This window comes from Pimephales promelas, chromosome 8 (assembly GCF_988280905.1).
Source record: "Pimephales promelas chromosome 8, fPimPro1.hap1.1, whole genome shotgun sequence".
Classification (NCBI taxonomy): Eukaryota; Metazoa; Chordata; class Actinopteri; order Cypriniformes; family Leuciscidae; genus Pimephales; species Pimephales promelas.
The window spans coordinates 28,610,745-28,626,577 of NC_142776.1; the positions used below are offsets into that span (position 1 = coordinate 28,610,745).

Here is a 15,833-nt window from a genome sequence, read left to right on the forward strand (position 1 = left end):
TCTTTTAAAGCAAATTTAGCAAATCGCAAGAACATATCAATTGATTCATACTTCCGCCCATTTTGGCCCCTCACACTCCTCCTAACAAGCTTTGCCCGTCTGAAGGCGCTACATGTCATGGGATTCACAGATTCGTATGCCCAAGTTTGTTTGCGGTAATTATGGCATCTGGACATACACGCGTGGGCCCCACTCTCTCGACTGAAATACTGCAGTGGATCTGAAGGGAGCTCGTGCAAAGGCACGAGGCAGCGAATCAATCTGTGAAACATCTAAAATCTCAACGCCACTGACGTCTCAGACAGCCGTGCCTGCAATGTTTTACACGTCTCGAGTTTCCATCTCGCTAGGTTCCGTTTTCACTCTCATCTGAACACTTCAAAAACATTTGGGACTCCTGTCCGCTTCAGCACCACACCCGTGCAGTCAGACCGTCCTCTCTGTCATTTAACCCGCAACCGCGCAAACGGTCGGGCACAGCTTGCCGCTAACGCATTAGGGAGGCGTGAGTGAGAAAACAAGGGTGGTAGTCTACGGCAAAAACGGAAACACACCGAGTCTAGAGAGTCCAGCCCAATGAAGTATGGCGAGGGTGACTCGAAGGGAGGGGGAATGCAGGGGGACTAAAAACTGCCACATTAGTGATTTTGACATGTTACGTTGCAAAATAATATGTAATCTGAATGCTGAATACTGCGTCTTGCGTCAGTCTGTCCGCACAATATTCCTCTGCAATAAAGTTTGCTGCGGTCTTACTTGCCTGTCCCATGGTATGCGTATGTTCTACATTTCGACACAGACTAATGTTATGTTTCCAGCGCCAGGCCAACACCCTAATTTACCTCAGTCAGACTTTTCCCCCTTTGCATTGCCTCTATTTGACCAGCACTATAGCTGTTAAGTAGTGCCTGGCGTGTTAATTGGCGTTTCCCTGTGTTTCCTGCAGCAAGCCTATCCACATCTGTGAGCAGAAAAGATGCTGAGCGCGAGAGACCGCTCTGCGGCAGATGAGTCCAGGTATGAGACACGCTCAGAATGGGCTATAAACACCTGAAAAAAGCACGACACTTGCGCTGGAGACAAGAGAAAGTCTACTTACTTTTTCCGCATTAACAGCGATCCATGTAGATCTTGCGTGCCTAAGGATGTTTAAAAGACCCAGGAGAAACTGCGGATGTCGCCATATTGTTGCCGCTATCTTCCTTCCCAGTGCGTACGGCTAGCCTGCATAATTGATGACTCTCAGCAAATTGTTAGGGAGCGTCTACAAGTACCCTACTTCCGACTTCCGTACTGACGGGGGGAACGCTGCAACGTAAGCGAAACAGCGCTAAAAGGGGATATCAATCACAATGATGCGAGTCTAATTATATTTACCACTTCTCTGTAAAATTCCTCTAATCTCCTAATTTCTGTCTCAACAATTGTCAAATTGGTTCAAATATAATTGTTAACATTGGATTCACACAGTTAAATAGTTCAATTAATTTTATTTTAAAGAATATAATACTTGAATATACGAACAATTTTAAAAGTTTTTTTAAGAAGTTCTGTATATCATTGGAAAATACACAGAATATGCATTTATGAAAGTATATCATCATATGGCACATGGAACTGATTAATCAAAAAAAAGAGAAAATGCTTGACTTTCAAATTAAATAGTGATTTTCACACACAGGTTTCAATATCTTCACAGTGGTTACTGGAACAATTCTGATTTACGCAGCATTTAAAACATGTTCCAACAACACGTTTTATGTTTTATTTTTAACCAAAATGTCACTTAAAATCTACATTCTGATTTTAAATGTGGACAGACTGTCAAGTAAAACTCCTGGCAAACATCTGGACACAAAATATGTGTTATATATAAAAACTAGTCAGGTTTCATTGGGAGTTTTGGTGTTTTGAGAATAGGCTGTGTATAATGCTGAGAATAAACATTGTATTTGCTTTCTGACAGTGCATGTGGTTGTGAAAGCAGGTACTACGTGGTCAAGGGTTGCTGGCAATAGTTAATCTTCCTCTAATCCTGTTAGGAAGTGAAAGGAAACAACAGCTTTAGACTTTTAGCTTACCTCCAACTCCCCCTTCTGGGCCACCTGAGCATCTTTTCTAGTCCTCTGATGAGCCCCAAGTGGATGAAGCCTTGCTGTGCAATGCACCACTAGCCAAGTCTGTGTTTGGTCACTGTCGCTGAAGCCCCACTTATGTGAGCCAAATGGGACATAAAGGCATAGCACAACACTGTCTGCAGAGAAGAGATTAATAGAACACATTTTAAGGTGCTTGTGATGTAAATATTTTAAGACTGTAGTCCTGCAAGTATTACAGTGCCTTAAGATATTACTGTAAACCTAATCTCAAGTAAGAAATCCCTGAATCCTAATCTCAGTCACTATGGGGGATCTTAGGGATAAGTGAATTTGACAGGAGGATGGATAGATAGATAGATAGATAGATAGATAGATAGATAGATAGATAGATAGATAGATAGATAGATAGATAGATAGATAGATAGATAGATAGATAGATAGATAGATAGATAGATAGATAGATAGATAGATAGATAGATAGATAGATGTCTGATAATAGTGTCTGAATCCACTCAGTGATCAATCACTCAGATGACCAATCCACGTATAATAGCTTTTATTAGGTAAAAATCTTTTGGTTGAGGTTTCATTTCTTATTTGTGTGCATGCTTTTAAACGTATTTTTCAAAATTACTATTCATTTCTTTCAGTGTTAAAACGTTCAGTGATGAAAGAGACTAAAACCACACTACGCGTAAAAGAGGATCCACTGCGATATTTTATACACGGACGCCATCTGCCGACAGCCTGGAGAACTACCATGACTGGAGTACATGATGCGTCGAAGACGCTGATTGGTCAGTTGTCACAAGGTGCGCGCTACTCCCCTCTTCTCTGTAAATTGTAACTCAGGTCTGTTGTTAAAAATGACGCTGATTATGAACGCTTGCGCTTTTTTATGCAAAGTCCTCACTCTACCGCTGCACGTTGCGGAGCTGTTTGGACTCTTGTCTTTCTACAAACGCGTGTTTCCTATAATCGTCTATAAAGTAACGTTGTCGTACAATGCCAAAATGAACGAGAAGAAAAGGGAACTATTTCGAAACCTGTCCAAATTCTACCCCACTAAAGGCTCTCTGCGCATCTTGGAAGTGGGCTGCGGATCCGGAGCGAACTTCGAGCACTATCCGACGGGCTGCAGGATCACATGCATCGACCCCAACCCGCATTTCAAAAACTACCTAGAGAAAAGTATGGCGAAAAACGACCACCTCGTATATGACAGCTTCATAGTGGCGTCGGGGGAGAATCTACAGGCGGTGGAGGAAAACTCAGTGGATGTCGTGGTGTGCACACTGGTTCTGTGTTCAGTCCAAGATACGCCGAAAGTTCTGCAAGAAGTAAAGAGAGTTCTCAGGCCTGTAAGTTTATGAAAACATTCACCCAGATGGAACTAGGATCTCATCTCGTTGGGTATTGTCACATTTCATAAATTGTCATCTTATCACTCCCCATCCATCAAGGAGTAGGCCTACTTAAAGATTACAATTATTACATCTGATCTGAGATGAAATAACAGCATTACATAACCACATGTAGATCGCCGTTTGCAGTGATAGAAACAACTGTTTGTTTTAGGGCAAATGTCACAGAGTAGTAGACAACTGTTTTAAAGCTTTTAAATACTAGATCCTTGTAAACTAAACTCATTGTCTTCGAATACACAATTTTGAGTTGAGTAATGTAAATATTGTACTTTTTGTTATTCAGGGAGGAGCATTTTTCTTCCTTGAACATGTGGTGTCTGACCCCTCAACATGGACTTACTTTTTTCAACACGTTCTTCAGCCATTCTGGTAATTAAAAAAACAATTTTTAAAATCAATCACAATTATATTTTACGTATGGTCTCCAATGAATTTGAATAACTTTTTAATCATCTCAAGCTAGAGTATATAGGCCTATGTAAAATTAGGGAGACATTCAGATGCATTCTAATTGAAATGACAGATTTTGTGAATGTAAAAGACTATTTTGGTGCTTTGAAAAACGTGGGATTGGTTAAATTCTTGCATAAATAAAAATAAATATTCACTCTATGGTGACCACCAGTAACGAAATTGTGATGATGTAATCATCACATGTGTGTTTGCAAGATGTAATCAGTGTTCACTGTTCAGCATTTCAATTATGTCATGTTGTTGCTGAAGTGGGACAATAACCAACTAAGGCATTCTAAGAGGGTGATTTACTGCTAATGATGTCTGCCTGGATGAAGTAAATGAATGTGGACCTAATCAAAAGTCATTAAATATAGCGACGCCAGCCAGGACAACAAAAACATACATATTCAAATTGGGGTAAAAATGACATTTCATACTAAAATAAATTCCTAAGTAGTGACTACTTCATTATATTATGGAAACAATAAATGCTTTTTACCGGATTCAGTGCATCTTGAATGTAATTGTGATGCAATGTAATTGAATATACTGGACTTATTCAGTTCATTAGCCCATATTTAGTAGTCTAAATAGGTCCAGTACAGTCAGCTACATTGCATCACAATTACATTGTATCAGCAAACTGATTGCCAGTCATAGAGTGTCACAATTAACTAATATTATTGACGATTTAAAACATTATTATCCAACGTGATGGGAACCAGGCATTCCAACTTAATCTATATTTACAATTTATCTCACACATGTGTCCCGCATTATCACATATACAATAACCAGGTGGCCACCCTAATTCACTCTCTCACTGTTTATCACCTACACATGACTGGAGGTCATGGGTGTATTTGGAGAGGGAGAGATGGGGGTTGCTTTGATTATAAACCCAGAATGTGTCCATTTACAATACTGCTAACAAATAATATGACCACAATAGAATAGGAAAATCTATAACTACTTGTATGTTTTTCAGGTACTATTTTGGCGATGGCTGTCAGACAACCCGTGCTACTTGGAAGCACATTGAAGCAGCTGGCTTCTCTGACCTAGAGCTACGCCACATCCAAGCTCCTCTGTTTTTTATGATCAAACCTCACATTTGTGGTTATGCAATCAAATAAGAAGTATACATTTTGCCACAACAGAAGAACCTTCTAAAGGTTTTATCAAGCATGTTTCTTTCATTTCACCATCTACTTTTAAATAAACCATAAAATAGAATGTTTTTGTTTCACTTGCAAAGACTTCATCTCAAAACATTTGATATTTTATATGACTGTACTTCTTGTTGCATGGGTATAATGTCTGTAAAACATATCACTATCAAGATAGTACAAAAATATAGGTAGGTAAAACAATAAAATACTTTAATCTATAGACCCTTTCAATGTTTGTACACATTGGAATCCTCTGTTGGGTGCGCGCGCAGCATGGGGTCAGAAAAATGGCGCGGCTAATAGACTGGCATTATATTGTGTCAAGTTATGCACTGTCTTTGAGGTCTTCACGGGTCCAAAAACTCATGCCCGACCCGAAAGAGACCAGTAATGTGCTACACCGAACCGAACACCGGACCCGTCGTTCATTTCAAAAGTTGGACGCAGACCCGAGAAATGACATAAACGTACTGCCCGGACCCGACCTGGACCCGTCTATTATTTGAAAACTGGACCCGAACCCGGCAGGAAGACACAAACCCGACTGGACCCGATTGTCACATATTATTTCACACGAGTTGCGAAAAATAAAACTTTTTGTCTTACCGAATTTTAGTAGCCGTCGTCTCACTTCCTTGTACGTTACTGACTGACTGATGCATTAATCCACCGACAAGAAAGTTCTATCCATGTTATTTCTCTCGTTATTCCAAGCTTAATCCACTCATTATTTCAGCTTTAAAAGTCCACTTGATGTCACGGTGATGGATGACAAATGCAACCTTGCACATGTACATTCTGACATTCTGGTCCGGTTGTTGATGACTTTGTAAAATGCTGTGGTGATGCTTGTCTGCAGCTGATGTATCTAAGACCAAAGATATGACTATTGATTTCAGAACTGAAGCTCATTCTTCCCAATATACGTTCATTAAAGGTAAGAAGGTGGAGTGTGTGGAAAGTTATTCATATTTAGGGAGTATTATTTACAATAAACTGCATTTTGATGTAAATACCAGAAAGAAGTCTGTCAGTTTTATTCAACAGTTATCCTGAATTTTTTGCACTGCTGTTGCTATAGAACGATCAAAGGTGAAGAAAAAATATACAAATATCAATTTATCCCTTGTACACTCAGATTGGTATACTCAGAATGGTATATATTAATATTTTAAACTTATATGTAGCCTCCACTGTTGTGTGTTCTTATTTATCTTGTTTTATATTGTGGTGTATATTTTTATGTGCTTATTCCGCTGGATACAAATATCTTAATAAAGTTGAACATGAACTACGTTACTTCAAAAATACACAAAACATAAAAAATAAACAAACAATGACGGCTTATTAGTTAATGGTGACATGAGAAGTACAGAAGATCACAGGATCAATAACATCCCGCCAGATTGCCTGAATCCAGTTCCTTCGAACTTCATCGGCAGGGAACTGACGAGGGAAGGAATGAAAACGACAGGTATGGCTGCTTTTGGGAATAAACAAAAAGATCGGTACGCATCAACTCTCACTAGTTGCCTTCGGCGCTATCTGTTATGAATGGAGCGGAAGAAGATTACCACGACAATTGCGTATTTCCGGTCACAAATACGGAAGTTGTGAGAAAGGTCTATAGTCTATGGATGTGAACTTTGAATTGGAACAGTACTTGGGCAGCGACTGGTGATTACGTTTCACAAGAACACAAGTACAGTCAAGAACTCGGGTCTGTCTGTAAAAATGACGCTGATTATGAACGCTTGCGCTTTTTTATGCAAAGTCCTCACTCTACCGCTACACGTTGCGGAGCTGATTGGACTCTTGTCTTTCTACAAACGCGTAATTCCTGTAATGATCTATAAAATAACGTTGGCGTACAATGACATAATGAACGAGAAGAAAAGGGAACTATTTCGAAACCTGTCCAAATTCTACCCCACTAAAGGCTCTCTGCGCATCTTGGAAGTGGGCTGCGGATCCGGAGCGAACTTCGAGCACTATCCGACGGGCTGCAGGATCACATGCATCGACCCCAACCCGCATTTCAAAAACTACCTGGAGAAAAGTATGGCGAAAAACGACCACCTCGTATATGACAGCTTCATAGTGGCGTCGGGGGAGAATCTACAGGCGGTGGAGGAAAACTCAGTGGATGTCGTGGTGTGCACACTGGTTCTGTGTTCAGTCCAAGATACGCCGAAAGTTCTGCAAGAAGTAAAGAGAGTTCTCAGGCCTGTACGTTTATGAAAACATTCACCCAGATGGAACTAGGATCTCATCTCGTTGGGTATTGTCACATTTCGTAAATTGTCATCTTATTACTCCCCATCCATCAAGTAGTAGGCCTACTTAAAGATTACAATTATTACATCTGAGATGAAATAACAGCATTACATAACCACATGTAGATCGCCGTTTGCAGTGATAATCCCATTAGAAACAACTGTTTGTTTTAGGGGCAAATGTCACCATACAAAGTAGTAGACAACTGTTTTAAAGCTTTTAAATACTAGATCCTTATAAACAAAACACCTTGTCTTCGAATACACAATTTTGAGTTGAGTAATGTAAATATTGTACTTTTTGTTCTTCAGGGAGGAGCATTTTTCTTCCTTGAACATGTGGTGTCTGACCCCTCAACATGGACTTACTTTTTTCAACATGTTCTTCAGCCATTCTGGTAATTAAAAAAACAATTTATAAAATCAATCACCATGATATTTTACATATGGCCCCCAATGAATTTGAATAACTTTTACAAGGTAAGTTAATCATCTCAAGCTAGAGTAAATTAGGGGGACATTCTAACTGAAATTACAGATTTTGTGAATGTAAAAGCTTAAAGACTATTTTGGAGCTTTGAAAACGTGGGGTGGGTTAAATTCTTGGATAAATTTAAAAATAAATATATACTCTAGGGTGACCACCCTAATTCACTCTCTCACTGTTTATCACCTACACATAACTAGAGGTCATGGGTTTATTCGGAGAGAGGGGGGGTTGCTTTGATTATAAATCCAGAATGTGTCCATTTACAATACTGCTAACAAATAATATGACCACAATAGAATAGGAAATTCTATAACTACTTGTATGTTTTTTAGGTACTATATTTATGATGGCTGTCAGACAACCCGTGCTACTTGGAGGCACATTGAAGCAGCTGGCTTCTCCGACCTAGAGCTACGCCACATCCAAGCTCCTCTGTTTTTTATGATCAAACCTCACATTTGTGGTTATGCCATCAAATAAGAAGTATACATTTTGCCACAACAGAAGAACCTTCTAAAGGTTTTAACAAGCATGTCTCTTTCATTTCACCATCTACTTTTAAAGGGATACTCCACTTTTTTTGGAAATATTTTACAACTCCCCCAGAGTTAAACATTTGAGTTTTACCGTTTTCAAATCCATTCAGCCGATTTTCTGATATTTAGAAGAATATCAGTAACCAGACAGTTTCTGGTCTCATTGACTTCCATAATATATTTATTTTCCTACTATTTTCCTCCTCCTCTGACCTGGAGCACTGTCTGACCCACATCCATTCATGAAGCTTAAATGTAATAATACCTTCATACTTCAATACTTGTTATTATGGCATGGGATTCATTCACTAACATTGTACTCAGAAAAAGAACAATGTAATTTCACAACAGAAATTTTTTATTAATTTATACAACTTTTCTTAAACCCGAAAAATACTTTTAAAACAATCGGATGTTTTCATGTCCGTGACTGTCGGAACTACAGAGCCCCTAAAGTGACATAGTGGTGGGGTGGAAAAAATAAATAAAATTAATTTGCTGTTCTCGCAAATGTTAGCATCCACTCGCAAAAACCTTTGCATTCCACCCAGAAACTGTTTGCTAAGTTTCTTGGGAGAAATTATTTTCTCCCATTTCATTTTCCACCACCACGTCCCTTTAGGGGGTCCGTACTATTCTTTATATTTTAGTATGAAAAAAATAAAGCTATAATTTTAAAGATGAAATTGTTTTCTGGCTATCTTTTTAATTGCAACGAACCAAGACATTCTGTTTTCCCAAGTACTGACCAAGACCATTTCATAAGCTAACCTTGCATCTCCTATTTGACCATCGGACTCGGAGTAGTTTTTCAAGGGCCTCCTTGAGCCAAAAAGCAGTCAAGCAACATAGAAACTGAAAGAGAGGAAAACAGTCAAAGGCTGGAAAAATATTTATTTAGCTTTTTCACTTTACCAAAAACAAGTGACATTGTTTTTTCATTGGATGCTCCCTGATTCGATTGTCTTGTAACAGCTTGGCTTATAAACAGTGGTAAACCTTGGGTTTAGGTAAACCTCAGTTAAAACCAACAACGGTCCCAATCCAAGTGTGTATATGGCTTACAGATGAGTCAGACATATTACCAAGGCTTGGACTAAAAAGGGCACAGATTAAATTATACAAGACTAGTGTATCAATCCAGAATAAGGCTTAACTGAATTTACCACTGTTTAATAATAATAATAAAGCTGAAAGTCCTCACCTTAAATTCTGCGGTCTCTGTAGAAAACGTCTCACTAAAACTCAGTAAAATAAAATATGGAATGGGGAAAGGAATACCAGAGGTTCCTATAAAGGGGGAAATAGCAAAAATGCAAAGAACACAGCTGCATGACTCCATGAAACACACAATAGCGTCACAAATTTCATACATACAAGCGCTTCTGAGAAAGGTGTAAAAATATCACTGTAACTTCTGCACTTCTACCATAGAAAAAAAAAAAAAAAACATCAGCTAGCGCTTCAATAAAATTAACATTCAAAATTCCCTGGAAACCAAATGGGTCAAGAATAAAGCAATATCTCCCAGTGTAGACGTGCCAATGCTTGCACAAGATACATATACAAATATAAACATCTGTTGACTGCAAAGAAAAATATGTTAATGGAAAAATGTAGAATCCCTCTTTCCATCTATCTATTAAAAGCAGAATCGTTGCTATTGTTTCTGGTCAATCGTTCTTAGGCTATTAGTTAAAAATGAGTTGTATAAAAACAAGCATTTGACAGGAGGATTAAATGCATTCTCCAAGCCAAAAAAAGTCCCTGTGTTTGTTTTTGTATACGCACATAGGCAGACAGGTCTGCCAGTAAAGTCCCATAAGCAAGATTGGAGAGATGTCCCACTAGCCGGTTTTAACGCAGTACAGGTCCTTTAACGTCTTGAGTTCCTCGATAAGAGTCTTGTTCTGATTCTCCAGGACAGCCACGCGGTTCTCCAAACACTTCACATACTCCTTTTTCTTTCTGCGACACTCTCTGGCTGCCTCCCTGCATGAAGAGATTCGGATAAGACAAAAAGCACGGTTAGGCTAACAATGAAAAAGAAAAAGAAAGTACCGGTACCTACATGAAAAAAAAAAACCATAGAATCTTATACATTAACAATAAACTTCATCTAGCAGAACAAATCAATTCACCCACCTGTTCTTCGCCAGGCGTATCTCTCGCTTCATTTGTGGGTCATCGCTCTTGCCCTGAGAGCTCATAACGGGTGATGTCATGACAACGGTCTGAGGCAGCGAAGAGGAAGAGGAGCGGATCTGATAAGCTTGCATTTCTCCCCCAGCACCTACAACACAGCATCACAGCCAGAGTGTGTCCCATGTGTAACTAAACAACTAGTGTATGATCTGAAAAGCTCTTTTTGACTTTGATTGCCAACCTTGGAGCACCACCTGGTTACTCGGCAGCAGAATCTGTTGTCCGTCGGCAGTCTGGGCATATTGGAGTATAGTTGGCTGGCTTGGGTTCGAGTTGGTCATGGTGAGAGTCTGCAGGCTTTGCATGCCCTCTGAACCACTGGCGAGCTGCAGAGAGCCATTGGATGAAATCGCAACTGCAAAGGAGCAAACAAATTTTTTTTATGCAATTGTTTGTTATTACAATTGTGCTCAAAATCAAGTGTGTACGGGTCATTAAAAAACAAACTGCATGGCTTTTGTGTCATTTTTGTTAACCACTAAATTTCTGTTGCAAAATAGGATATTACTACATGATGCATTCACTACTTCTCAAACCCATTGTGTTTAAATAGCATGCTGACATGGCTTACTATATTGGCCAGTGCTTGTCTGGTAGATTGGAGTGGGGAGCGAGACACTTGTTATGGCAGAGGAGGTAGAAGTTTCCTCTTCTCCCTCGTTCTGAGTCGCCACTTCCTCAGCTGATAGATCATTTAGAATCTTCCTGAAACAAAAAGGAACAGAAAGTTTTCATGTAGTGCCTAAACTCTTTGTTGTGTGCCAGAGACATTTCTGGAAGTTAGAGCTTGGCCATTTTTTGCTTGTAGCTCCCCTATATGTTTGTGTTAAGGACATGTCTGAAATTAAGTGAAAAAGGATCCAGAAACAACAACAAAAAAAATCTACACAAAGATTTGATTACAAAAGAAGTATGAATATGCTGATTGTAGCCTGCCTCACTTCATAGTATCAGAAGCAGCTTTTGGTTCTGTGTTTTGTTTTCTTGTTTTCTGCACGAGGCAAAAATCCACTATAAATAAATACATTTCTCTGAGATTAGACAAGAATAAAAATACCACCACACAAACAAACAATTGTGTAAAATGATTTAAGATGCACTTAATGTGAGCTTTGAGAACTGTACTAATGTTTGTGATTGGGTATATAAAATGTATTCGTGCTTGCCGGAGAAAGCACTATTTCAATGAGAAAAACGTTTAATTCACAATGAAATCAAAATTGACAATCTTATTTGTAAGTCTTATTGGAGTGTATATTATGTGTACTAGTTAATATGCCCACATAATATTTAACTTCCTTTCATTTCCATAGGTATACTATAACTAAAAATGTCTATGATTTTTTTATTTAATAGTCATTAAAGTGCAGGAGAACAATGCTTGGGAGAAAAAGCTTCGTTACACAATCTGATCACCATGAAAATGAATGGATTTTTGTGAACTGTGTTCACAACAGATTGAGAAGAAGCATCCACCCAACCCAATGGCTCTGATAAATTCTGAGATGGTTCTCACTGCGGAACATGAAATCCATGGAAAGGAGACGGATCCAGATCCAACTCCTCCCACCTTACATACACCAAAACCTACCCAACTCCGCCACCTGATCCCTAAACCAAACCCTAATCCTACCTATCTCCACCCCTTGGATCTTGATCCGACTCCTCCCCGTGGATCTCACGTTCTGCATTGAGGTGCTACTGTAAATTCTACCTGGCTAGGCTCCCTATATACATATATATTGGTCTGTCATGATAACAAATTTTGCTAGACAATAAATTGTCCAAGAAATTATTGCGATAAGCGATAATATTGTCGTTCTGAGACCATTTACATTTAAAATAATTATAATGGCATAATAATGCAGGAACACATTTTCAAAGATCAATAAACTTTTATTCCTAAAGACTATTTAAGACTTAAAATGGAGAACATTTTAAATATTCACAATAAATGAACAAAACAACCAAAAACAATAAAAGCAATGGACTCTCAGTCTCCGTTAACAAAAAATGCACTTGAATAAATACCAAAAACAATAAGTAAAATGGATTTAAAGTGTAAACAAAACCCGACCCTATGATAAACTATTTGTTATTAAAGCATTAACACACAAACCACTGTTAATTTAACAAAAGCAATGGTCTGGCATGACTGAATGCACGCAAAGTGCGTTCCCTTAATAAATCGGTCTCGGGCAGAGAATCTAAGCTCTAGTTCACTTCTCCTACGCTAAGGAACCAAGAGAGAGAAAGAGAGAGACGAGGAAAACAAAGAAGCATGCAAATGGAAATTATCACGGCCGGAAAAATGATCGAGCTCATTTTTTAAAATCGTGCGATTAATTGATTTATTGACTACCCCGACAGGCCTACATATAGCTAGAATCTGTGCGATTTTGGGGTGGTTTTCATCATCAGGCCCAGTGGAGCCATACATATTTATTTCTTTATTTTCCCAGGCTCTATACCTGTAGGATGGGCGGCGAGCCAAGATCTCTCTTGACTTCTGGTTAGATGCCCCACTGTCGCTTGAGTCCTGAGAGTCATCACTGTCAGATCCTTGACCCTAATAGGAAACAGTGTTTAAGTGGAGAGAAAACATGTCACTGATTCCATCCTGAAGAAAAAACAAAGATCAGGAAGTTGAAGATCACACCGCATGAGTGTGTGCATGTTACCTGTGCATGTGCCTGTGGAGACTGGATAACTGATGACTGTGCTGACTGAATCACACCTTGAACCTGGAACTGACCGCTGGGAAGCTGAACCACAGCCACTTGATTCCCACCCAGAGACATCTTTCCACAATGTGATGAAGATGAATGACATGAAACAAGCATATTTATTGCTGTTTTAGTCAAACAGTATATTTAGCCATCATGAGAATGTGTGTGTACATATTAAGTACATACATTAACAGTACCTGTGCTATCTGTGATATGTGAGAGGCAGTTATAGTAGTGGGGATGGCAATAGATTGAGACTCAGAGCCATTACTGTTGTTCTGGTGGACCTCCTCCATTGCCACTGTAAATGAACAGGGATAGATTTTGATCAATACTTAATGTAGATGTGATGCTTTCCATTTGGTCAGTACACTCAATACTCATATGAAGGGCTTTTGACATTTTTTTTTTTAATTTCCTGTGCTGCATCATAAATTGATTAATAAATTGATTATCAACTATGGAGTATTCGAAAAACAGTATGTCCGAAAACATAGTATTAGAAAAAAAGATTCTTAAGTGTGTATTCGATTGACACTTTACAACCCTGTGAGGATAGGGGATTTATGAATGATAGTGAAGTGGCCCAAACTAATGCTGGTAGGTCACATAATGTAATAAATATGTCAATACATCTGAATTTTATTCATATTGCCCATATTCATTCTATATAGTAAATATATACTCGTCTCAAATATAGTACCTACACAGACAGTACATGATTTCAGTGATTATTGAAATGAGCAATTTATGGCTAATATTTTAAAGATGATTATATATATTTTTTTAAATTAATAAGTAGTCATCGAAATATCCACATGCTTTTATTAACTTTCCTCATATTTCCAGGTTACTGACATATTTTACAGTTTTGATCATATACGTTTATGCCTTGCAAACAAGTACTGAAAATGTTTCGTAATAAATGGCGTTTAAAAAAGTTACAGAATTTACATTTAAACTGATTTGATAAAAACTAAATTGTAATTAAAAAAAGTTACATTTAAAATGATTAATATAAATTAAAATATATATATATTTTTTTTTTTTCAGAAATCTGTACGGGACTTTTTTTTTACCCCAATAATTTTTGATGTATTATTTTACAGAGTGACAGCAAACATGAGAAGAATGCTGAAGAATACTGGCTTTTATCTGTTCTTATATGTTTAAACGGATGGGCCGTGTGTGTGTGTGTGTGTGTGTGTGTGTGTGTGTGTTGTGGCTACCAGTAAAAAGCCTTGATTTAGTCAATGTTTCCATTTTTCCCCAGCCCTGAGTCAGTCCCTCTCAAAGTTTGTGTGGCTCCACCACACACACACACACACTTGCACTGTCCTTGTGGGTTGTTTTCTATGCATCATTGCTGCAACCATGCTGCAAATGTATAATTTTGATTCCAGTAAACTCATGTAAACAGTACAATAAATAAGAAATAAAATCACTAAATTACAATGTAATGGGGAAAAAACAGAATTAGCTACTTAACATGGAAGACACTAATGTTCCTTTCAGTAGCAGTAAGTTAAATCAGATGCTTTGTGTTGTTATTAACAGAACCGGATGCTAAATAACGCCCATCAAATAATCACGTTCCTCCAAAAAGAAAAAGAAAAAAAGAAAAAACTAGCAATATCTGGTTTACTTAACCGTGTGATATATTCGAACCTGTTGATTCTGTATTTTCGGTAATATTTTCTGTTAAAAGTCCGCATTTAAAACAAACAATCTGAGGCTAGATCAGCTAACATGCTAAACAAAATTAGATGTCTATGATGTCATTTCATAACGTATCTGTCAAAATACATAACATTCCGCTGGTATTTATAAGCGGGTTTGTTTCTACTACACAAAAGCTCCATCACAGGAGATTGATGCATTTTTCAGTTGCAAATGTTGCACGAGTGTCAGAGACTTTAAGTCTTATTCCCCCATGAGATCCTGACCAAATGCACATCTCTAAATTAAACAAACCGCTGCGGTGTGTTGTGAAGCCTGTGGGCGACTTAATGCCGCGCTCTGCAGAAACTTCCAAGCTAGTCAGTAGTCACTGGCACGCAAGTGCCCGCGTCAACAGACGTCAGCGATACGGGGAGCCATTAAAACACCTTCCCGTAAGACGAGTGCTACAACCGAGCGGACGGGCGCCATGACTGCAGCGACAGTTCGGCAGAAGAGAAAGAGTACAAAACAAAAGCAACGCTTTACCTTTTTTTCGTTTGAGCCGCTCCAGGAAACAACGACGCCGTCTATGTAGATGCCAATATTCGAAATAGAATTTGAAAAGTAATTATTTAATAATTCATAGAATAAACCTGGGCGGTTTCCATTGAAAAATCTAGATGGCTTGAGGGTTTTTTTTTCTAAAGGCCGCAATAAGCGCCTCCCCCTAGAAGGACGTGTTACGTAAGTCTGTGTTAAGCTTTGTGATTGGCCAATATCA

At 38.5% G+C, this 15,833-nt stretch overlaps 4 protein-coding genes across 11 annotated transcripts in view; 2 read left to right on the forward strand and 2 right to left on the reverse strand.

Moving 5' to 3' along the window:
• scn8ab (sodium channel, voltage gated, type VIII, alpha subunit b) overlaps positions 1-2,232 on the reverse strand; it is a 62,498-nt gene extending 60,266 nt beyond the window's left edge. For 4 of the 7 annotated variants that reach the window (XM_089134275.1, XM_089134269.1, XM_089134274.1 and 1 more), the window contains exons 1-2: positions 2,082-2,229; positions 1,100-1,308 (exon numbers count right to left, since the gene is read on the reverse strand). The gene's annotated coding sequence lies outside the window, so the exon portion shown is untranslated. Of the gene's footprint in view, positions 1-1,099; positions 1,309-2,081 lie in introns of all 7 variants that reach the window. The other 3 variants (XM_089134273.1, XM_089134272.1, XM_089134271.1) reach the window with 2 other exon arrangements.
• Positions 2,233-2,907: 675 nt separating this feature from the next.
• LOC120491400 (thiol S-methyltransferase TMT1A) lies at positions 2,908-5,374 on the forward strand. Its single transcript, XM_039689194.2, has 3 exons — positions 2,908-3,460; positions 3,810-3,895; positions 4,971-5,374. Exons 1-3 carry the CDS (start codon positions 2,966-2,968, stop codon positions 5,116-5,118), a joined length of 729 nt encoding a protein of 242 aa, XP_039545128.2. The 5' UTR covers positions 2,908-2,965; the 3' UTR covers positions 5,119-5,374.
• Positions 5,375-6,766: 1,392 nt separating this feature from the next.
• LOC120491398 (thiol S-methyltransferase TMT1A) lies at positions 6,767-11,116 on the forward strand. The gene is made up of 3 exons (XM_039689193.2): positions 6,767-7,383; positions 7,743-7,828; positions 8,253-11,116. The coding sequence occupies exons 1-3, from the start codon at positions 6,889-6,891 to the stop codon at positions 8,398-8,400; spliced, it is 729 nt and encodes a 242-aa protein (XP_039545127.2). The 5' UTR covers positions 6,767-6,888; the 3' UTR covers positions 8,401-11,116.
• atf1 (activating transcription factor 1) lies at positions 9,331-15,786 on the reverse strand. Of its 2 annotated transcripts, none has more exons than XM_039689188.2 (8): positions 15,599-15,786; positions 13,588-13,691; positions 13,343-13,462; positions 13,133-13,230; positions 11,233-11,366; positions 10,843-11,016; positions 10,602-10,749; positions 9,331-10,448 (listed from the first exon to the last, which is right to left on the reverse strand). In XM_039689188.2, exons 2-8 carry the CDS (start codon positions 13,684-13,686, stop codon positions 10,304-10,306), a joined length of 918 nt encoding a protein of 305 aa, XP_039545122.1. In that variant the 5' UTR covers positions 13,687-13,691; positions 15,599-15,786; the 3' UTR covers positions 9,331-10,303. The 2 variants fall into 2 exon arrangements, with proteins under 2 accessions (XP_039545122.1, XP_039545123.1); XM_039689189.2 differs by lacking the exon at positions 15,599-15,786 and adding an exon at positions 15,365-15,388.
• Between the last annotated feature and the right edge of the window lie 47 nt (positions 15,787-15,833).

Bases quoted from the DNA above. Each gene is read 5' to 3' on its own strand.
- LOC120491400 (XM_039689194.2), top strand. From the start codon at position 2,966: ATGACGCTGATTATGAACGCTTGCGCTTTTTTATGCAAAGTCCTCACT. The intron at 3,461-3,809 runs GTAAGTTTATGA...TTTGTTATTCAG, and splicing joins TAAAGAGAGTTCTCAGGCCT to GGAGGAGCATTTTTCTTCCT. The intron at 3,896-4,970 runs GTAATTAAAAAA...TATGTTTTTCAG, and splicing joins CACGTTCTTCAGCCATTCTG to GTACTATTTTGGCGATGGCT.
- LOC120491398 (XM_039689193.2), top strand. From the start codon at position 6,889: ATGACGCTGATTATGAACGCTTGCGCTTTTTTATGCAAAGTCCTCACT. The intron at 7,384-7,742 runs GTACGTTTATGA...TTTGTTCTTCAG, and splicing joins TAAAGAGAGTTCTCAGGCCT to GGAGGAGCATTTTTCTTCCT. The intron at 7,829-8,252 runs GTAATTAAAAAA...TATGTTTTTTAG, and splicing joins CATGTTCTTCAGCCATTCTG to GTACTATATTTATGATGGCT.
- atf1 (XM_039689188.2), bottom strand. From the start codon at position 13,686: ATGGAGGAGGTCCACCAGAACAACAGTAATGGCTCTGAGTCTCAATCT. The intron at 13,463-13,587 runs GTACTGTTAATG...CATTGTGGAAAG, and splicing joins ACATATCACAGATAGCACAG to ATGTCTCTGGGTGGGAATCA. The intron at 11,017-11,232 runs GTAAGCCATGTC...GCTCCTTTGCAG, and splicing joins GACAAGCACTGGCCAATATA to TTGCGATTTCATCCAATGGC.